At 50.8% G+C, this 23,132-nt stretch overlaps 1 protein-coding gene across 5 annotated transcripts in view; it reads left to right on the top strand.

The window, feature by feature from the left end:
- Nucleotides 1-4,333, top strand: part of PLXNA2 (plexin A2) — a 144,361-nt gene extending 140,028 nt beyond the window's left edge. For all 5 annotated transcript variants that reach the window (XM_079327268.1, XM_079327266.1, XM_079327265.1 and 2 more), the window contains exons 29-32: nucleotides 74-243; nucleotides 1,783-1,995; nucleotides 2,313-2,463; nucleotides 3,898-4,333. In XM_079327268.1, coding sequence (XP_079183394.1) covers nucleotides 74-243; nucleotides 1,783-1,995; nucleotides 2,313-2,463; nucleotides 3,898-3,993 — 630 coding nt within the window. In that variant the 3' untranslated portion in view covers nucleotides 3,994-4,333. The remainder of the gene's footprint in view (nucleotides 1-73; nucleotides 244-1,782; nucleotides 1,996-2,312; nucleotides 2,464-3,897) is intronic.
- Nucleotides 4,334-23,132: the final 18,799 nt, after the last annotated feature.

A 23,132-nucleotide genomic window follows, 5' to 3' on the forward strand; every position in this document is an offset into this window, starting at 1 on the left:
AACAAACTCCCGAACAAAATCCCACTAAAAAAAATGAAGTTGGAAGCTGTCTAACGTGCCATGCTGCCATCAGGGCACGCTGCAGAAGTTCGTGGATGACCTGTTTGAGACGCTGTTCAGCACGGTGCACCGCGGCAGCGCCCTGCCCCTCGCCATCAAGTACATGTTCGACTTCCTGGACGAGCAGGCGGACAAGCACGGCATCCACGACACCGACGTCCGACACACCTGGAAGAGCAACTGGTAATGCTCCAGGGTTCCGTGCTTCTGGGGAGAAAAATCCCCAAATCTGTGGGGAATCGTTTTGGGAAGGGCTGGGAACAGGCAAGCCCCAAAGCGGGAGAGGGGCACAAAGTTGTGCTGGACACCAGCCTGGGCTGCCTGTGTGCTGTTCACAGGATCCTAAAATCCTGGAATATCCTGATTTGGAAGGCCTGGCTGTCTCTGAGAGCTGAACCTGCCCTCAGGCTGTAGATCTGCACATCTGGACTTTGGGGAGAGTGGGAAGCAAGGCTCCAGTGCTGCCTGCACAGCTCTGCTGTGCCAGGAATGCCAGCACAGAGCTCAGCCAGTGGCTGCTCCTTTCCCATCACTTTGGGGAGCACCTGGAGCATTTGGGCATCAGCAGGAGGTGGCACAGGGAGAAGGAGCCAGATGTGAATGCCTCAGGCATGGGCTGCAGCCAGGTCCAGCCTCTCCAAACAGTGGGAGCTCTCACATCTCTGCCTCTGCTGCTATTTTAGGATTAAAAGCTCTGTGGGTTGGAAATTTACCTCTGCAAGAAAGAAAAAAAGAAAAAAAAAGCACAACGAATGGTTGTTCCCTAAAGACCTTGTATTTTCCCCTGAGTCCCTCGTGGTTTAAAAGGCCTCTAATCATCATGGCTGCAAAAGCTGGTTCCCTGCTAAGGCAGTGGGAAGCTCAAAACAATTCATTTAAAGCCTTGAAATAAGCAGTTATTGGATAAAAACTGTAGAATCACAAGAAATTATGAAAAAAAAAAAAAGAAAGCAATGACCACCAGAGTTTGGTCTGCCAGAGCCATCAGGCCCCACCAGGCCTGGACCTTCCTTCTCCCCATCTCAGCTGAGCTGCAGCATTTCCAGAAAGGGAATTTTGGTGGGGACATGAGAGAGGGCTTCCCCTGGAGCAGGTCAGGGCAAATGGAATTTTGGAAGAGGGAGCTGAGTTTGGGGCTGGGGCTGAGCAGCTCTGCTGCAGCACTGCAAGAGTTAAAGCTGCAGCCTTCAGCGAGCTGCAGAGACAGAGAGAGCTGAGACTTGAAAGGTAATAGAAAGCAGCAGCTGCTTTTTTGATCCTGCTATACAGCCGAGGAAAAAAAGGAATAATAATTCCCCTTTGATTGCGAAGGCCCCGGGATTTGGGGACAAAGCCTGTGGTTCCTGCTCACAGGAGTGTGGCCAGGCAGTGACTGGTGCTGGGGCTGCCCCTGCTCACCCCACTGCAGCCCTGCTCTCACCAGCCCCTCTAATGGGCTCCTCCTTCATGTGGTCCCCCAAAATTCCCTCTGCCCTGCCCCTCATCTCCTCCTCTGCTCCGTGTGGGATCCGAGCCTGGAGCGGCTCCCTGGCACAGCAGGATCCAGCACAGCCTCTGGGCAGCACTGGGCTAGCTGGAGATGGATGGCCTTGGCCCAGCTCCTGTGTCAATTCTCTTATTCTTCCCACCATTCATGTTCTGCCTTGCAGCACCATCTGCAGCAAGTGCCCTTTCCTTGCCTTTGCCTCCTCATTTCATTTTATTTCTCATTTTCCCTCCCAGCCTCCCCCTCCGCTTCTGGGTGAACGTGATCAAAAACCCCCAGTTTGTGTTCGACATCCACAAGGGCAGCATCACGGACGCCTGCCTCTCCGTGGTGGCTCAGACCTTCATGGATTCCTGCTCCACCTCGGAGCACCGCCTGGGCAAGGACTCGCCCTCCAACAAGCTGCTGTACGCCAAGGACATCCCCAGCTACAAGAGCTGGGTGGAGAGGTGAGGGCAGCACGTGGGAGTGGGAATGCAGGGTGCTCTGGTCCTGCCTGAAACCCCAGGGAGCTCAGAACAGAACATCCTGAATGGAAGGGGAGCACAGGGACCAGCAGTGATGCTGCAGGGTGATTGTCAGCCTCGCCAAGCATCGCTGCTCTTCTTTTCAGCTTGTTACCACCCAGAGTCCTGTTTTGCTGGATGTAAACACAAAACAACAAGATGTTCTTATCCCAGCAGAGCTTAGCTGAAATCCCAGGGGCAGCAGGGACATTTGGAGCGTTCCTGTTTGCCATTTTTCCCCTGTCCCCTCGTTCCTGCAGGTATTACGCGGACATCGCCAAGCTCCCGGCCATCAGCGACCAGGACATGAACGCCTACCTCGCCGAGCAGTCGCGCCTGCACGCCGTGGAGTTCAACATGCTGAGTGCCCTCAACGAGATCTACTCCTATGTCAGCAAGTACAGCGAGGAGGTGGGTGTGGGAAGCAGTGTCCCCTGGGCAGTGGCGTTCCCAGGAATGGTGGTATCCCCTGGGAATCAGTGCTCCCTGGCCATGGTGGTGTCCCCTGGGCAATGGTGTCCCCAGGAATGGTGGTATCCCTGGGAATCAGTGCTCCCTGGCCATGGTAGTGTCCCCTGGACAATGGTGTCCCCAGCAATGGTGGTATCCCCTGGGAATCAGTGCTCCCTGGCCATGGTGGTGTCCCCTGGGCAGTGCTGTCCCCTGGAGGGATGGTGTCCTCTGGGAATCAGTGCTCCCTGGCCATGGTGGTGTCCCCTGGGCAATGGTGTCCCCAGGAATGGTGGTATCCCTGGGAATCAGTGCTCCCTGGCCATGGTAGTGTCCCCTGGACAATGGTGTCCCCAGCAATGGTGGTATCCCCTGGGAATCAGTGCTCCCTGGCCATGGTGGTGTCCCCTGGGCAGTGCTGTCCCCTGGAGGGATGGTGTCCTCTGGGAATCAGTGCTCCCTGGCCGTGGTGGTGTCCCGTGGAGTGATCTGTGTGCTCTGGACCATGATGGTGTCCCCTGAGCCGCGGTGTTTCCTGAGGCCACGGTATTCCCTGGAGTGATGATGTGCCCTGGGCCATGATGTCCCCTGGGCCATGGTGTTCCTGTGGCATGTGCAGAGGAGAGCAGAAGCGGTGCTGGCTTGTGTCAGGATCCCTCCCAGAGCTCCTTGCCCTCCCTTCCCTGGATGCAGCCCGGCCGTAGCTGGCGCCGCTCCTGCCCCGCTGTTCTCTTCACGCACAGAAGGGTTTGGGTTTGGCTGCACTTGTAGCATCCTCCCCAGGGGGATTGAGAGCTAAAATATTGTGGGAGCACCTGGATACCTCAGCTCTGGCATGAACCCGGTGCAGTGGAAAATATTCACCACCCATCAGAGCTCCCCAGAAATCTCAGTGTCCTTTGGGAGCAGCATGGTCCAAATCCCCACTGCAGTGGCACAGGCTCCTGTTTGCAGAGGCTTCCTGGCAGCCTGAGCTCCTTTAATGAATGCATCACTTGAAACCAAGTTCTCGCCATCTGTTCCACCCCTTCATTTCGCTGCAAGAAGAACTGATTTTGTAATTATGTCCGTGAAACGGAAGGGTTTTGTCATTGAACTGCGTGTAGCCATTTGTGATACAACGCCACGGCTATTTTCCCATTAGGGTTGAAAAATCTCATCACTTTTGTGCTAAATGAGACAAGAAATGTGGAGTCCAAGGCTCCAGAGTGAGTTTTGTTGAGTAGGTATCGAGGGGTCCAACAAACCAACAACAGCCAAGTTGCTTTGCTATTTATTGGGATTTCACAACTCCCCACTTGGAGTTGCTCACATCTCGCTGCCCACTCCCTCTCTCACTGATTCCTGTGTCTGATTTTTATTTTTTTTTCTCTCTTTTGCCGTTTTCTCCCCCAGCTCATCGGGGCTCTGGAGCAGGATGAGCAGGCTCGGAGGCAGCGCTTGGCGTACAAAGTAGAGCAACTCATTGGGGCCATGTCCTTCGAGAGCTGAAGAAAGGTCACGGAAGCAAAGGGCAGAGCATCGCACGGACTCTCGGGAATCTGGAGGGAGAACAAGCAAGGAAGGCACTGCACACACCCCCAAGGCTCTTCTGGAGAGAGCAGAGCCTGGCCCAAGGACTGGCTGTGTTCAAAAATCCTACAGGATCCAGTTGGAAAGGGCAGGAAGGGAAGATGAAACATCTCAAAGTCCAAGCAAGGTGGATCATTTTTTCAAGAAGGAACCTGGAAAGTCTGGATGTCTCCACGACTGCTGCTTTGCATGAAATTGTTTAATGTATATTAGAAAATAAAACTTTATTTAAAGGGTTTTTTTTTACAAAAAAACAAAACGGAAGAAAAAGGAAAAAAAAAAAATAGATCAAAAATCACAGAGGCCATAGAGATAATCCTGGTAAGAAGGATCAGCTCTGAATGCTGTCCCCAAGAACCTTCAGAGGACATGGCTCAGGCATTCTGCAAACAGACTCTCACACCCATTGGAACGTCTGGAAAACAAAAACGTCTTCGTTTTGGATTCTTACAACAAATCCTAGCACAAACCTGCACCACACCTTTTTACACAAGCAAAATATTTCTGCCCAAAAATCATCCAGTGGCTGAGGAACTTAGAGGCACTAGAAGGAACTTTACCTGAATTGCAAACCCATCATATCATCCAACCTCGAAATCCAGCTTTATCCGTGTATTTATATAGTGTCAATATATCTATTTTTTTTAAATCACATTTACTGTTGAATGAGGAAAGATCTGAATTTCATTGCTTTTCCCTTTTCCACCCCCATCTCACCTTGCTGGCTGCCAGTGATCCAGCAGTGTCCAGCAGTGTCCAGCAGTGTCCAGTATGGCTGTGGTGACTCAGCAGTGTCCAGCATGGTCATGGTGACTCAGCAGTGTCCAGCAGTGTCCAGTAGGGCCATGGTGACCCAGCAGTGTCCAGCAGTGTCCAGCATGGCCATGGTGATCAGCAGTGTCCAGCAGTGTCCATCACAGCCATGGTGACCCAGCAGTGTCCAGCAGTGTCCAGCATGGCCATGGTGATCAGCAGTGTCCAGCAGTGTCCAGCAGGGCCATGGTGACCCAGCAGTGTCCAGCAGTGTCCAGCATGGCCATGGTGATCAGCAGTGTCCAGCAGTGTCCAGCAGGGCCATGGTGACCCAGCAGTGTCCAGCAGTGTCCAGCATGGCCATGGTGATCAGCAGTGTCCAGCAGTGTCCAGCAGGGCCATGGTGACCCAGCAGTGATCCATTCAGTGGCCACTGCTGGCTCCTGCAGGTGCCACATGAGCCAAGGCAGAGCTGTGCCAACACCTCCAGAGTTGGTTTTGGGGTCTCCAGCAGCCACCTCCAATTTCTCACAGCAAAACCCCCCAAATCATGATGTTTACAATACTTGAAAAGCCTGGACATGGGGAGAGCAGATTTGTTTTTCTGCTGGACATGCAGAGTCCTTCAGCACAGGCTCCCTTTGGGTGTCTCTCCAGCGTTTGCCGCCTCACCCAGCACCAGGACTTGCATTTCCACTGGGCAAGGCAGAGAAATCTCCACTCCAGGCAAGAGCAAACCTTAAGCAGCACCCCTGGGCCAGCCAGCTCTGCTGTCGTGTGTCTGTGTCGCCGTCTCGTTGTTCTCTTCAGTTCCTTGCTGGCCCCCACAGCACACAGTCGTTCCTGTGGCCAGTGGCAGGCAAATGTTTGTGAGTGTTATTCTTTTCAAAGACACCAAAGCTTATGTGTGTCCCTTTGTAGAGTGCCAGGAGGGGAAGGAATGCTGTAAATATTTCTCTCTGTAGTAAATATTGATACGTGTGCAGGCTGCAGTGGGGAGGGCAGGGAGAGGAGGCCTAATGGAAATACAAGTGTTGGCTGCAGGAGCTTGGCAATGGCAGCAAAATAATTCGTGGTGTCTGCTCAGGCAGTGTCACACCAGACTGGGATCTCCGTTTGCAGCCAGTGTGTGTTGAAGAAAAATCCATCTCCATCCCCCTCCTCCACCATTCCTCCTGGAGGGGTCCAGCAGGGCTCCCAGAGAGCTGCTGGCTTTCTGTGTCCTGCAGTCCAGCACCAGGGGAGGGGAGCAGCACGTAGAGAAATACTCAGGAAACTTGGTTTAATTACCATTCAGTAAAAGCCATGCCAAGTCCACTTCCTTTTGGTAATCCACTTCTGTGAGTCTCTCTGAGAAGCAGAAAATGCTGATGACAATAATCGACCTCGTGCAATAAGTTCTTGACATTTACAGCAGCCTGAGCACTGGATTTACTGAGACAGGGGGAGAGTGGCAGAAACAGAGACTGAAAGGCAGAGCAGTGTTTGTACTGCCTGTTATCCCAGAGTTCCCTTCCCAGGGATCCTGCTCCTGCACAGGGAATCTCATTTCTAAGGCAAAAAATGTGCAAAAGTCCTACTAAAATTCAGGCACTGTGGAGCCCAGTGCCAGGAATGTCATTGGAGCAGTCCCCAGCCTGGCCTGCTCCTTGCTGCAGGTACCAGAGGATGTGACACAGGGTCAGGCTTTGAAATCCTGCAGGTTTTTGCTGGTTCTGTTCCTGCTGCTCACAGTGATCCATCACACAGCTTAGGTGAGGGATTTCTGGATCTGTTCTGTCTGGTTGTTGGGTTCACCAAGTTCTCATGGTACTCTGAAACCCAAAGAGAGCACTCCAAAAAATTCCTGAACGACTTCCAAACACTTCCAAATATCAGTGTGGGGAGTTATCTCTGCAGGACTCACAAAATACGAGTAGAGCCCAAAGCAAAGGCCTGGCTGTGCATCCCCTGGGCCTGATGCTGATGCTGTCCCTGCCCAACAGCCCTCGTGGTGCTCCTCCCTGCATCTCCTGGAGAGGCTTTTGTGCAGCCCTTTTAATCCTGCTTTCCTCCTGCTGCTCTCTCCCCTCTGGCCAGGAGTAACCCCCAAGCCAAGGTTTTGTCATTCCCCACTCCCTTGTATTTTCTCAAAAGAAGTGGAGGTCCCCAGGCACCCCCTGGATTTTCTGGAAGAACATTAAGGAGACAAGGGGACAATCAGCTGATCTTCTGTGCTGTGGGATGATTTGAGCAGAGAAAAAAAGGGAAGCAGCAGGAGCACTTTGTAGACCAATAAGCTCTTACACTTCAGACTGAATTCCAAAATAAATGGCAAAAACATCTCTTCCATCACCTGGAAAAGCTTTAGGAGGATGGCAGAGGGAACAGCACAGTCCTGGCTGGAGGGGTGGCCTAGAAATCCATTGCCAAGTATCTTCTCATGGTGGTTGACATTAATTATGGATCTTTACAGGCAATTATATGGATTGAAGCAACATATCCCCCCGGGGCAAAGCGCTGGGAATCTCTTGCCCTGCTTGCATCCAACATTTCCATTCCTCCTTTGGGAAGAGGAAGCTCCAGATCTCAACACGGCATTTTCTTTGCACTCACAGCAAACTGGACTCAAGGTTTGGTCAGGAGGGGGGCACTTGCCTTAGATGAAACGATTTCACGTCCCTCTCATTGCCCCCTTCCTCCTGTTGTGTTTGGAGCCTCCAGTTCACTCTGTTTCAGGTGTTCTGACATCAAAGTGGGAGACGTCACTTTCCGGAATCTCTCTGCCTGGTGTCACCGCTTGAATAATTCCTTTTCATCTTCTGCTCATGAGTTATCAAAGCACCCACTCCGAGGGGGAGCGAGGTGCTAATCAAACGCTTCTCCACCTTGAAAGCCTTTATTACAACCCCACTAGGAGAGTGGAGCTCGCAGGCAAGGCTGGCCCCGCTGAGGAGCTGCACCACCAAAGCTGGGAGGGTGTGGACAGTGACAGGCCCACGCTGTGACATAAAGGATGGATTTAAAGGGAGGCAGGAGGGATCAGCGTGGCCAAGGCACTGGAAACCCTGTGAAATCCGGCATGGATATCCATGGAAACCCTGGTTATCCTGTCTGCAGCTCAGTGAGGACCCACAGTGGGGACCAGCGCTGGGAAACAAAACTGCCATGGCCTTGCTGCATGCCAGCAGCATTCCAGGTGTGGAATTTTGTTTTTTTTTCCTGAAGTGTGACCATGGGGACAGCAGTGCCACCCAGCAGGGCTCGGGGCTGGGACACGCTGGGGATGGTGAGCGCAGCGGTGCCAACAGAGACCTTCATCACAGCAGTGCCTTCCACACTCTGTCTTAAATTCCTGGTGGCCCATCCCCACGTCAGTGTTCCCTCCTACCTTCCACTGGACTCCACAAAACGTCCCAATGTTGGAAACAGCCTGGGTGGGCACGTGGAGGGCAAAGGCGAGAGGGTTTAAGGCTCTGGGGTTGCATTCTGCTGGCTCTGAGCTCCTTGTGGGGGCTTTAGTGTTTAAGTCTGTGTGGAAAAAGGGTCAGAGCATCCCCTCCTCCAGCAGGCACAGCCTCCAAACCAGGTCTCATTCCCAGAAGTCCCCAGCAGGCAGCAGGGATGGGGAAGCCAGGTTGGCACAGGGCAGAGCAGCTCCCGGCACGGTCCCTGTGCTGCTCCAGATCCTCAAGCTCCTTCCCTGGCAGCAGCCCAGCCACGTTCTCCTGTCACTGGCTGTTCTCCATCCAGTTCCCTACGCTGTCAGAGCTCACCTGTCACAGGGACTCAGCTCCCCAAACTAAACGAAACTAAAACAGACTGACTGGAGTAAGCTGAGCCATCTGGGAGAGCTCACGCGTGGCTGTGCCCTGGGGAGAAGAAAAAAAAATGTTCTGAGGAGGGTAAATAACTGACATCAAAGATGCATTAAAATGCCACAGAGCTTCAGCCATCCTATTCCAGAGCCACATTGGTACCAGGAATTGCAAGGCCATAGTGCAGGGAGCTGTGACATTGCAGAGCTGTGTGCAAGGCAGAGCTCGGAGCACAGTCCCGTCCTCGGTGAGAACACCCAGCCTGGAGCCAAAACCAGAGACCAGCGGGTCAGAGGCTGAGGGCAAAGCACTGGGGACAGCTCTGAGGCCACCTGCATGAACAGAATGGTTTGGTTTTATTGATGAGAAGTTCAGTGGGGAAATATTCAGAGTAAGAGATGCCCTTGTGCACTGCAAAGGCACCGCTGGGCTGGGCAACCCCAAAAGTGCAATTCCAGTGCAGTTTGGTCAGTTTAGTTGTGCAGGGGAAGAGGATGGGAGCCTTTGGGCCAATTTTGGCTGTCTGGAAGGCTTTGTGCAAAGCCCCTTCACCCTACAAACGCCCAGATTCAGGTACTGGTCCTGTTCTGGGCAGCTCATGTACCAGCAGTCAGAGCTCCAGCTGCAGGAGGTGCCTGGTGCCTTCCTGGCTCCTGGAAGAAAAATGGGGGTCTGTGGTGTGTGCCCTGCACCCCAGGGTGCTCTTCTGAGTGCCAGGGTCAGAGATGGGGGGCTGGAAGGGTGGGGCAGTGCAGGATGGCAGAGCCTGACTGCTCCTGGCTGGAAAAGCCACTCCAGTCCCTGCCAGGAGTGATGCCCATGCTGCTGAGGTGACACCTGAGGTGATGTGGCCAGGCTGAGGTGACACCTGAGGTGATGTGGCCATACTGAGGTGACACCTGAGGTGGTGTGGCCATACTGTGAGCATGGCAGTGGCTCTCTGCTTGTTCTTTCAGATCCCCCTTTGTCCCTGTGCTTCCCATCCCTCTCCTCCCTTTGTAACCCTGGAATTCAGCCCTGAAAGGATTGACCTTTCTGCAGCACTGAGGAACCACAGGGCCCACCCAATTGCACAGACAATAATATCCCAAATATCCCAAATATCCCAAAATCCCAGGGCCTCCCGAGGCTGCCAAATCAAACACGAGATCTCCTGTATGGCCTTTCCTTTGGGATTTTTAATACCTCTCTTTTGAGTAAAGCTTGGAAGTTTATGCAACAGCTTCTCCAGCCACGTTTCCATCCTGGACTGGGCACGAGAGGAGGGAGACAGGCTGAGCTGATTTTGCCGTGGTATTTCATGGCTTCAGAAGATGCAGTGAACATGTCCTTCTCCTACTGCTGAGTTTTGGTGTTGGTGGCACCTTGGGGGCCCTTAGGAGAAGCAGCAAGGGGAAGGGAATGTACAGGTACTAAAAATTCTGGAGTCCCCCCAAAAATGTCACAGAATGTAGAGGTACCAGCCATGGAACAGATTCTGATTTCTTCTTCCCCTTCTCCTTACAGACCCACCCCTACCAGTTTTAGGGGATTTGTGTATTGGCAGGAACAAGGAATTGATTTGTATCTGTGCCCATTCCACCGTATCATTCTCTGGCTCCTCCCCTCCCCGTTATACTTGACACACTGGAGTTCTGTATTATATTTTTTTTTAAGATGATTGTCTGTTTTTTGTTGTTTTTACAAGTGTTGTGGAAAACAAAAAAAGAACAAATGTAAGAAAGTTTAAGTATTTAAAAATGTTCCAAGGAAATAAAAGGGGGTTTTGTTATTATTCTAATATATTATTGTGTACCTATTGTAAATATGAAACACTCCTATTTTGCAAGCCAAGGACTCACTTTGTACTGTTGTTATATATAAATAAAGTTTACTGGTTAAAAAAGCCCTCCTGAGTAGCTCCTTGTTTTCCAGTATGTGCTGGGTGGCATTTATTGTGTGAGGAATATTTATTTCCTGAATCCCAGCAGCAAAAATGGGTGAGTGCAAACTCCAGATTGGTTTGGGTTTGAAGGGACCTTAAACTCATCCCATTCCACCCCCTGCCATGGGCAGGGACACCTTCCACTGTCCCAGGTTGCCCCAACCTGGCTTTGGACATTTCCAGGGATGGGATATCTGAAAATAACCCATAAGTGGTGAAACTGGGGTGCAGGGATGGGGACCCCCAAAACTTGCAGGCAGGAGCAGCCTTAGGGACTGAACAAAATTCCATTTATTTCCACTCCAGCTGGAGCAGGAGCAGCAAACCCTGTTTGTAAATAAAAGACCTGGGTGAGTTCCTTGCGTTTCCCCCTCGCTGAAACGCTCAGTCCTTGAGGTGAAACACTTTTGCTTCCACTTCATAAATTCCAGCCAACATCTCAGGAAATGCTGAGAGGCATCTGCTGAGTAGCAGAATCAGCGAGTGACTTCTCCAGCAGCTGTCTGTCAACTTTAATGGCCAATATGGTCGCAATTACAGCAATGAACTTTCTCTAACAGCCCAAAATTACTCAGGATGATGATAAGTGACAGAAAAATGGAGACCCTTAAGGAAGCATTAAAGAAGAAACATGTGGATATGGAGCAAAAGATCTCACTGCTTTTTCTGGAGAATCTCAAGGGGTTGTTGGTTTGTTTTTTTTCTTTCCAAATTAGGTACTAAAAAAGAATAAATCTGAGCCAGAAGGGGAAAGCCTGGCACACTGTGGGTCACAGCAGGAGTTCAGTGCTGCCCTGGAATGTGGATTTTTATGAACATTTATCTCTGAATCTGCTGGTTTCAGTGTGGGGTTAATGGGGAGATGGGAAGCTGCTCCTGTTTGAAGGAAATGCAAATCCATCATGTCAGAGCAGCACTCTGCTCCTCAGGCAGCTCATTCCAGCTTATTTCCCTCAAACTGAGACCAAAGCTCGACACGGACCTCAGGGGGGTAGTTTGGCCACATCCTGCTGTGTCCCACTTGAAACCAGCAGATTTTGACCTCCCCAGATGGATCCCATGGGCTCTGGATGAAACCATTCCAGTGACCCCCCAACATTGAGTTTTCACATGATTTGTGAGTTAGGGAATAAAAGAGGAGACTTTGTTTTTCACCAGTGCCTTGGCTAAATTTAAATTTAAAGAATTCAATAGAAACTAGACCAAGGTCTCCAGAGCTTTCCTGGAAGTGTTTTACCTTCAGAGATGCTAATCCTGTGCTGATCCTGGTTTACATGGCCACTGCTCTGTAGCACAGACCCTGGAGGCAGGACAGCAGCTGCCAGGAAAATCTGCACTCCCTGTGCACCCTTTGGGAGGTTATTGACTCCTTCAGCTCAGCAAAGGAGAAAGAAATTCCAACATGAATCGACAGCATCGACCGTGGGGTCATTTGTATTCATCTGCACCTTGTTAATAGATGTAATAAGGATACTCAATTAAAAATTACATTTAATCTGGCATGCACTTCACAGGCCTTTATTGGCACTGACAAGGTCAAGTGATGCTTAATAAAGGTTATATAAAATGCAGATGGCTTGGATCCCTTCATCATCCCCCACATCCAGTGCAGATCAGTGCAGAGCCACGGAAAGGCTCAGGAGAGCAGGTTTGGATCTTCCACGGAAAGTTTGGGGGTCCCAGCACTAAAACAGCACCAAAATCTGCTGGAGTCTCCCCTGATCCCCCACATTGTCCCTGGCACCCCCTGCATCCCCTTGGCCAGCTTGGATTCCACCCCCTGAACGTGTGGGGTGGTCCTGTTGTTTAATCACTGTCACTCTGCAGATTGTGCAGCAGATTTTGGACGTCCTGGTGCTGCCTTTTCCAGCCTGGTTATCAGGGTGAGCTAATGGAGGTGACACTTCCAATTATCAAATACAGTCGTGGCATTAATTTTGACCTGTTTAAATTTCAGCATCTTTTCCCTTCTGCGAGTGCTTAGCTGGAGGGTGACATAGAATTGTATGGAAGCAGACAGTGATCTCAGGCTGGCAATAACAGACACAAAAATCTCCTGCTTTTTATTTATGCAGGGTCTGGTTATATTCAAATGGGCAACTCATTTGTAATGGAGATTTAATTCCGTGTTATTGGACACTTCACTGCTTAAAATGGAGCAGATCACTAAAACCCACATTAAATCCCCTCCTCTCACCTCCAGACTCTTTTCAGACATTTGGGACTTCTCGCCTGCTGGGACTATAAAAATTATAATTCGATAAAAATTTAAAAGTAATAATAATAAAACACTTTGCCCTAGGTGCAAGGTCCACCTGGAACCTGCAAGATATTGATGTTGTCCCAGTCTGACATCAACGTGATGGAAACTCATTAATTAATTTTGAGATCATCTTGAAGAAAAAATCTTGTCTGTGCTCCAATATATTGACAGGTTTGTGCAGGCAAGTGGATAGAAAATAATGTGAAAGTATAAAACCACAATATAAAATAGATGTACAACATAATCCAACATGAACATGTCTGTATCCATTTGGATCAAGAGTACACCCTGAGGTTCAAGTTAAACTTGAAATTACAAATATTGATGCCAAAACAAAGGTTTTATTTTTATTCCCAAATAATACTTAGGAAAATGGGAACTACTCAGGCTTTATTGTCACTTCATAATTAACTCCAGTGAAGGAATCTAATTACAAATGTTCAATGCTGCCCCGGGGCAACATGTGTAGGGAAAGGGAAGGAGGATGGTCAGGCTTAAACAACTCAGGTAAAAATGAACTCCATGGTAATATTTGATAATTAAGAATGTCTCTATCAGCTTGTCTGGCTATTAATGAATTGGGCTGTTCTTTTCACATTTGATTACTGCAGTTTTATGATGCCTGCTGGCCTTTATTGCTCCTGGGAATGGGCTTGTCTGTGGGCTGAGCACCAAGAATAATGGTAGAGAATGAGCTGGGTTGGAAATCATCTTAAAATCCATCCAGTGCCACCCCTGCCATGGCAGGGACACCTTCTCCTGTCCCAGCTGCTCCAAGCATCAATGTCCAACCTGGTTTGGGCACTGCCAGGGATCCAGGGGCATCCTTTGCCTGGGTGTTGGGAGATTTAATTCCATTTTGAGAGCCTCAGCACTGCAGAATCAACAGGGATGAGTCCATTCCTTATTGCAGGGCTGGACACACAGAGCCCTGGTGGTAAAGAGGAGGGAGGTGCCCTGGGGTCCCTGGGACATGGGCAGGGCTGCCACACCAGGTGTCACACCAGGACTGGCATTGTCACACCAAGGGTGGCAGTGTCACACTGCTGGAATTGTGGAATTGTCATTCTGCTCCAGCCACCTCCTGCCTGCAGAGGAGAAGCCTTTTCTTCCTTTTCTCCCTCTCCTCTCTTTTCTCCCTTTTCTCCCTTTTCTCCCTTTCCTCCCTTTCCTCCCTTTCCTCCCTTTTCTTCCTTTTCTCCCTTTTCTCCCTTTCCTCCCTTTCCTCCCTTTCCTCTCTTTTCTCCCTTTTCTCCCTTTCCTCCCTTTCCTCCCTTTCCTCTTTTTTCTCTTTTATTCACACTCCATTAGGCTGAGCTTTGAGGAGAAGATGGGAATGCTCAAAAATTCCTCTTTTTTTTTGCCTCCTTCAGCCTCCACAAAGGGAAGTGTGGGGATGATCTCGGGGGAGGGACGCTCCTGCACGTGTTTCTAAGGATTCTTTTGACGTTCATTTGATTTTTGCAGCGGGAACCTGCGATGTCTCTGAGCTCCCCACAAAGGCATCGCCTCGGGCTGTACAGGGGTTCACAGCCTGGGTCACAGACCTCATGAATATTTAATCAGTGATCAAGCAGCGTTTTTTGCCTGTGACAGGGCCAGGTCAGCGTGCAGCATCCTTCCTGGGAGCCACTGGCTCAAGGCAAGGCTCAGGAAAACAAGGCACCAAACAAACAGGTCAAGGAGCAGAAATGCTCCAGCCTTCTCTGGGAGGGAGCTCAGAGAATTGCTGTGCCTGGCCTGGCCTGTTTGCCTGCACAGGAGGAGGGATGGATGTTTCCAGAAGGATTGGCAGCAAGGATGGCTGAAAGGCTGGCAGCAAAATGCTGGCCCTGGCCAGAAGCTGCTAAAGGATGGAATTCACCTCACCTGCTGTAGGGGAATAAAGAGATCAGTGTGTCTAGAAGGCAAATCACCCTCTGGAGATGCTGTAATTCCCTGGATTCCAGTCTGAGCTCAGTGTGTGTTGGCAAGGTGAGGGTGCAGGAAATGCACCCACAGTGGTCTCAGCGCTGTGCTAATTGCAGGTTTCAAACAAACACCTCATTTACACACACACACTAATGAACTGGCTGCCTTTTGATGGGGAGTGTGCAGTGCAAGGCTGCACCTCTGAAACAAGGCAGAATTCCCTCCCTCCATCCAGGGAAGAGCTGCTGGTGGGGAGCCAATGCCCCCAGTGCACGAGCTGGAGGATTAGCAGCTTGGAAATGGATATGGGTACAGTAATAATCTGTGGAGTGATTAATATGGAGATGATTTTTGGATTAATAAGGATGCAGCAGAGCTGTCTGCTCAGGAAAGATGTTTTCACTCTGCAGTTTGAACGCAGTGACCGTTACCCTAATGCTGTGATTAAATCCACATTCAAGACACCTCATTAAATTAGAGTGTAAGAGCGAATTCTTACAACCCACAGCAGGAAATACATTCAGTACTGGTGGGTGAAGAATGCCAGGAGATCCCTGGAGCACCTCTGGGAATGTCTGAGAGCTGCCAGCCCTGCCTGGCAGGTGACCCTGCACTGCTCCCAGTGCTGTCAACACCTTCACCTCAGCTTGGAAACTGCTGCCCTCCAGCAGGGACCCTGACCATGTCACACTGCCACAGCCACCCCTGTGCAGCTGTGTCACCTGCAGAGAGCTCAGTTCAGCTGCAGGATGACTCTTGAGCAGAAAAATCCACTGCAAACCGCAGGTGTGGGGCTCCTGCCAGGCTCTGAAGTGCACTGAGCTTTCCCACCTCTGCTGGTGAGGGGCTCTCACTTAAAAAAGGGGTTAAATGTGCAGGTGGATCCCTGACCTGTCTGCAAAGCACTGACCTCGAAGAGAAGGAGACTTTCAAGCGCTTCATGACCTCCCCTGCAGCTCAAAGCTCAGCTCACGTCCCCCTCAATTGCCTTTCAGTGCTCTGGGATGAAAGCAGCCTTTGGCAGAGGGGATTTGAAAACCCAGGCACTGCAAATCCTCCCTTCCAGCCCAGGCAAACGCTGCTGCAGCCCTGCAGGGACTGGAGGGGACCCTGGGGGCTGGGGCCAGCCCTGCTCACACGTGTGCCCAGCCCGTGTGCCCTGGGTGTGTTTGTAAAACAATCTCGTTAATTTTCCGCTTGCTTTGACAGATCACAGCTGCTCCCAGCACGTTTGCACAGGTTCCCATTTCCACACGGGAGGGTTTTCAGCTCCTCCTCGCCGTGTATTTCAGGATAAACCCTCTGAAATACCTCATCTGGCTGTGGGGTGTGGGGTACATGGATAACCCACGCTCCACCCCATGGCACAGCCTGGGTTTGTTGTGGCTGCCGTGTGCAGGAGGATTTCAGGCTCTTCACTTGTTTTCACTTTAACTCACGGGCTTTGCATTTATCAAGGCCGAGCCGAGGTGCTTGAGGATTAATTGATGCTCGCTGCTGAGCGAGGCTCATTAAACAGCAGCTTTGGGGTGCAAGTGGCCGCTCACAGAGGCTGTAATGAGCAGGACAAGAGCTCCCAGACTGGAACTTCTCTCCCCCAGCATCTGTTGCCACAATTACAGCCCAGAACCACGAGAGCTGCACACAAAAGAGCCTTGTTAGAACAAACGGCTGCCGGGGAGGGGAGGACAGGGGTTTCTGGGGAACACCAGCAGTGGGTCCATGATGGGTGTTTGTTCCTGCAGAACCTCACGCATCCTCCAGGCAAACAGGGGAGGGATTCAACCAGCAGCAGAACCTCGGGGTGTGGGGCACAGAGGGGGCTGCCAGGGAGGCGGTGGGCACAGCAATTAGTATCCTATAGCGATTAATAGGGTGCAATTTGTGCGCCCGCTGTAATTACAATTGTAAGGGGTAATTGATGCACGCGGCTGAGGACAGTGGAGCTCTCCTGCTGCCGGCCCCGGGTGCCCAGGGCACAGCTCCATCCCCCGAGGGTGCCCCCCACCATGACACAGGGGCCCTGTCACTGTCCCTGGGCAGGAGGAGGTGTAGGCGACGCAGAGGTGCAGGGGATGCCGAGATATGTAGGAGGTGCAGGGGATGCAGGAGCTGCTCAGGATGCAGGAGGCGCAGGGATGCAGGAGGTGCAGGGATGCAGGAGGTGCAGGGGATGCAGAGGTGCTCAGGATGCAGGAGCTGCAGGGATGCAGCAGGTGCAGGGATGCAGCAGGAGCTGCAGGGATGCAGGAGGTGCTCAGGATGCAGGAGCTGCAGGGATGCAGCAGGTGCAGGGATGCAGCAGGAGCTGCAGGGATGCAGGAGGTGCTCAGGATGCAGGAGCTGCAGGGATGCAGCAGGTGCAGGGATGCAGCAGGTGCTCGGGATGCTCTCGTCCCTCTGCTCCGGCTGCCATCTGGTGGCTTCCCAGCGTTTGTTTTTCCAGCTGCTCCTGGAGCAGCTCCCGTGGCCTCTGTGGGCTGGGGTGGGAAGGAAGTGCTGGCCAGGCTTTGGAGGGATCACAGGGATTTGTGCTGGGTGGGGACTGACGCCGGGTTTCTATCAGGTTTCTATCAGTTTGCTTTATGACAGCACTTTCTGATATTGTTTGGCTCGAGTTTTGCCTGTTTGTGCCCCGAATGTGCTGCTGACCCCGGGCACACAGACACTGACGTCAGCCCTGTCTCCAGCTCGGGAGATGCTGGTGATGAACTCGAGGACAAAGGTTTGGAATAATGATCTGCCATGTCCTGGCCTCCCAGCCCAGCTGGGAACTCAGACCCGCATTTCTAGCAGAACAAATGGTAAACAAAACAAACAAAAAAAAAGTAAAAATCCTGATCTGTGTGTAGAGGCAGAGGGTTGTAAATGGACTGGCTTTAAAATCTGGAAGTTTATCCTCAGAATGTCACCCTGGGGCTGGGACAAGGCTCTGTGTTTTTCTGCTTCTGAGTTTTAAGGGGTTTTGCCTCATTTGGAAAAGAAGGATAAAATTAAGTGAGAACTTATGAACTCAGTGGGACGTTTCTCACCCCAAAGTGCTTTAGGGGCTGTGGATTGACCCTTTGAGTTGCCCTGCAGTGCAGGAACTATGGGCTATGAGGGCCAGCAAGGCCTGGATTTTGGAGATGTGACCCCGCTCCAGATGGGATGGGAGCCCCTCAGAGCACAACCACGACCCTGCAAGGACCAGCTGCCACTGTGACGGAAAGAAACCCATGAAATAAATGGGCTAAAATGCATTTTAACAACTCCATGGGCTGCTCCGAGTGTGCTCTGCTCAGGTGAGTGATGGGAGCCTCCCTCTGGAGTCTGAAACCCCTGGAATTCCCTGGAGGGAACATTCCTGATGGAAGCAGAAGGATGCTGCTCCCACCTGGCTCCGTGGTGATGTTCAGGAGGCTCAGGAAGGCTCAGACAGCAGAATAAATGTGACCCTCTTGAAGGCGGCTGATGATGCAAAGGTCAAAAGAAATGACTGACGAGGAGAAAAGTACATGCTAATATTTCTCCAGGAGGAGAAAGAATTACATATAATGGGTGTAATATTCAGAGAGAGACAGCACAGCCTGGTGACTGATGCCAGCGTTTTAAAGGCACTTAAGGCTTAAATTTCCCCTGGATAGAAGTTATGTCACGTCACTCTGACACGGGTTCTGGGGGAAGTGTCACCAAAGCAGAGCCAGAGGAGAGGAGTGCCAGGGAAAACAGCAGGAGCAGAGGGTGCCAGAGCTGCCTGCTCGGGAAGGATCCCCCTGAGAGGTGTGCTCAGCACAGCTCTGGCCTCTCACATAGAGCCTGTGCAGGTTTTGTTCTTTTTCCTACAATAAAAGACCCCCAAATTCCCCCCTCTGCTGCAGCAGCTGGTTTTGATCATTACCAAGAGCATCACACCCTCAGCTTGGACACAGCCAAGGGTGGGACGTGTAAATGCTGAGTTCTGTCCAAGCTCACGGTGTTTGTGTGAGATTGTTGTGAAATGAGGAGTTGGGGCTGGGAGAAATTCGGGGTTCAGGCACAGGGTGCAGGGTGAAGGTGCAGCATCCTCAGGGAGCACCTCAGTTCTGAGCAGGGAGAGTTCCTGCTCCAAAACCCTTCTGATTTACTCATCTCTGAGCTGGGCACACAAAAACCCCAATCAGGGTGGTAATCAGAGTGATAAACTTTATGCTTCTCTATCACAAAAAAAATAATAGTTCTGCCTGAGCATCATTATCCCAACATTTTCCTGCTCTTGTGTCACTTACTGAAAATAAAGGTTCATTTCTCCCATTGTAATGAGCTACACTTTCAATAATTCACAGGGAGTTTTTTACTGGGCTTTATTTTTTAATCTTTGCCACAAGGTTATAAAATTTGTGTCACTTTTTTGAGTACTCCTGAAGGATCAGTGGGGAGAAAAAGGAAGTGCAGATTTGCAGTTCATTTAGTGGCATTTTTCTGTGCCCTTTTGGAACTATTATTATTACTACTATTATTGCTATTACTATTTCCAGTCCTATTGCTGAGGGAGGACTGGGGTTCAGGGAAGGGTTGGGTTGGAATTTGGGCCCCAAAGATGCTCTCCAGGCTGTTGTTTTACAGACAACATTTTCTCCTCCTGATTACTTTGATATCTGAAGCATCTGAAACAGTGAAATCCTTGCAAACCCATTCCAGGCTAAAAAAGTGCTTTTTTCCCCCCCTCTCTTTGTATTGTTTCTTACTGGGTTTGATGTATGATACCTTCATATATGCTCTGTGTATATATATTTAATTTTCCATACAGAAAGTACTGCCTGCCTTCAGGAACAGGATGTGGAACTTTTGTGACATTAATCTGGAAGCATCATGAATTATGGTGCTATTTCTGAACGCTTTCTTCATCTATATGAAATGATTATTTGACAGAACAGCCATTCAATATTGTTGGAATAATTATTATGCTTGTTTAATACATCAGTTTGAGCTGTTATCATGGATTCTTTGAAATGCTGGATAATTACATAAATAATTAGGAAACAATCTATCAGTGCATTTTAGGGCAAAGCAGAGTTGCTGATCTTTTACATACCCAGAACCAAAACTTGGGAGAAGAGGAGGGAATCCATGGCACTATGAATAATTTCTGTAAATTCCCACTGTTTGTTGGCTCCTCCTCATCCTCCCTGTGCCCTCACAGCACTGCCCATCCCTGAACCAAGGGATGATCTGGTCATTTCCATGATTTAAATAAATTTGTTCAAATGGGTTTTCCTAACCAGAATGGTGTCTTGTGTTCTGGCACAAACCAAAATTTGGGGATTCCATGGGATCAGCAAAGCCACTGCTGGTCCTTCCCTTTCCCTCTGCTGCTGCTGGCATTAGTGCAGCACCTCTATTGACCCTTAATCTCCTGGAGGTTTATTAACACATTATTAATTAACACACGAGGCTGAGGGGAGGTTTGTCAGCACCTTCACCTGCCATCCCCAAACCCATCACCTCCTTTTCACTGGAAAGGGCTTTTTTTGTTGTTTTTCCCTCTCTTTTTAAGAAACAAACAAGGGACAGGTGTGAGGAGCGGCGTGGGCAATCTGGAGGAGATGGAATTTCTGAATTTGGGAAGGATGGAGCTGTGTCAGCTCTGGCAGCCCAGGGATGGGCAGGAGGGGCTGTGCTGGGTGCTGGAGCTGCAGCCCTGGTGCCTCAGCTCAGCACAGTGAACGTTCAACAGGAATAAATCAGGTTTGAATGAGGCTCCTTGAGCATCGCGGGGAGGATCCGAGCGAAGCTCTGTCTTCTGATTGAATTTTCCTCCCTTTGTTTAAACTCCTGTGGGGTGAGGGGAGGCAGCAGCACCCCCTCAGCTGTGAGACCCCAGCAGCCTCTGGTCCCCTCCCCATTTTGGGGGGGACATCTGGTGCTGTCGGCTGAGCAGCTCCATCACAGCTCCCCTCCGCTGCCACCGGGAGACGCGGCGGAACAAAAACAAAAGACGTGACAAATTTGTCCTTTTCTCTTTTATAATTAACCAAAATATCTCGTTGTGTAGCAAAGCGTGGCTCCTAATTAACAGACAGGCGAGAGGCTATTTTTAAAATCCAGACCCCCAGTAATTATATTTGCAGCAGAGAATGATATTTCAGTCAAACGCGACAGACAGTGAGCCAAGCTCCCATGTGAGGCAATTAATATTTCACACCTGCCAAGCAAATCAGTGGCAGGGAGGGGAGGGGATGGCATTGATGCTGCACTGGGGGGGCCCTGCCTGTTCACAGAACACCCAAAATCCTCCACTTGGCTGTGGGGTGGCCAGGGAAGCAGCACTGGCTGCTGGTGGGACAGAGTTGGCCAAAACGGCCAAATGGGAAATACAATGGGGAGAGGATCCCTGGGAAGGTGGGGTCCTGCTGGAAAGGGGAGAGAAGTAATGAGAAACTGAACTAATCAGCCCTGCCTTTCCCAGGCAAAGTTATTTTTCTTCTCCTTCTCCCTGGGGGCTGGATCGTGTTGCTGGTTTGGGCTCCTCTCCTCGCCCAGGGCTCTGCTCCACGATCTCCTCTCGCCTGGAGCTGCCCCTCTCCTGCCCACACCAGCCTGTTCCTTTTCCCTGCCACAGAGACAAAAGCCTGTCTTCTCCCTGCCCCTGTTTGTGCAGCTCAGGATTAATCTGCCCGTTAATGGATAATCTGTCAGCCCTTGGATGCTCTGGAAGTTGGGAGGGGACTCAGGGCGTGTGATGCCATCTGCTTTATCGGGAGGGTTTGGAAACCTGACGTTCAATTTGTTCTGCAGGATTTGACGGGGGATTATTCTCCAGATTCCAAAATAATTAAGAGAATCAAAAAGCAGAAAGAAGGATGACAAGGAGGAGGGAGCAGAGGGAGGGGAGGCAGCTCTCGACCTGTGCTCTGGGTAGGACAGGCTGACAAACCCTGCCTGGGGAGGGTTTTTTCCTTTGTTCTGTGCTTGGCAATAAAATTCCATAAGCAGCGGCTGGGGCAGCACGGAGGCAGCAGGGTGATCCTGGACAGCAGCAGAGGCATAATTATCCCTCATTCCTGGGTAATTTTAAAGCTGTTGTGTTTAATGTAGGAGCTGGTCAGGGGAAGGGGCGTGTGGTCCATGGTTTGCTCTCAAACACTCTGTGCAAGGTGCCCCGGGCACTGCAGCTCTGGAAATTTCCCTTCCAAATTACAGAGGAATCTCGCCCAGGCAGGAGCCTCTATTGACCTCCTGCCACCCTCCTAATGAGAAAAGATGATGGTTAAACTCCAGGGGGAGAAAAAAGCAAACAAACCTCCTTTCCTGCATAAAAACAAACCTGCAAACCTGTAGCAATTAATGTGAGCCCAGCCAGGAGAGGTCCCAGGACGGGTTTTGCATTTCCAAGGCTCTTTCTGAAGCTCTCCTGGTAAGTGATGGAGCCTGAGCTGCCCAGATCGATCCTGTGGCCTTTGCCACCCCAGAGCTTTCTCTAAATGATGCAGAATCACCTCCCATCACTAACCCCTCCCTGAGATCACAGCTGGGCTGGGGCTGCGTCCCACAGAATCCAAGGGAAGGTCCTTTTAGGTGGGGAAAAACAACTCAGAGCATCCCTCACCCCAAACTCCCCGTGTGAATTCCCTCAGCCCTCCCACTGCCCAGCCAAAGCCACTCTGACCCTGCTGTGGCCACCAAGAGGCCACCTGAGCAGGGAGGGGACAGAGGGGCTGTCCCTGGGAAGTTCCTTCTGGGTCTGAAACCCAGAGCCATTGACTGTTCCTGCAGGAAGTTCTGCACCTCGGTCGTTTCTAATGCATTTTTTACTATCTCATAAATATATTTTTTCACTACAGGACTGAGAGGAAAAGTTTGGGCTGGTGCCCATGATTTGGAAGCCTTTTCATGGAATCATGGAATTACAGAATGGCCTGGGTGGGAAGGGACATTAAAACTCATCCCATCCTTCCCCTGCCATGGCAGGGACACCTTCCACTGTCCCAGGATATTCCAAGCCCCAGTGTCCAGCCTGGCCTTGGACACTTCCAGGAATGGGGCAGCCACAGCTGTGGCACCTTGTGTCTCCCCACCCTGACAAGGGAGGATTTATTCCCAATATTCCACCCAAACGCACTCTCAGTGCTTCTTCAGTCAGACCCTCCCACCAGCTCTGAGTGAGACACACTGTGATCAGTGGGGTAACCCAGCATTGTGATTTTACAGGGTAATTCTGTGGGATGTTCCTATTGAATGTGACTGCCCTGTGAGTCCCAACTCCTGCTGAGCTGCCCCTCGTTCCCCTTCCCAGGAGGTTTCACTGGATACCATCTACTTCCCTATGCACTTTGATTCCCAGTGATCCTGGGAGCTTTTTGTTCTATTATTCACCGTGGGTCTGTGTTGTCTGTGCTTATTATGAGCCATCAGAAGGTACCTGGGAGTCTGCAGCCTTCCCAGCCACTCC

This window comes from Erithacus rubecula, assembly GCF_903797595.1.
Source record: "Erithacus rubecula genome assembly, chromosome: 26".
Taxonomy (NCBI): domain Eukaryota; kingdom Metazoa; phylum Chordata; class Aves; order Passeriformes; family Muscicapidae; genus Erithacus; species Erithacus rubecula.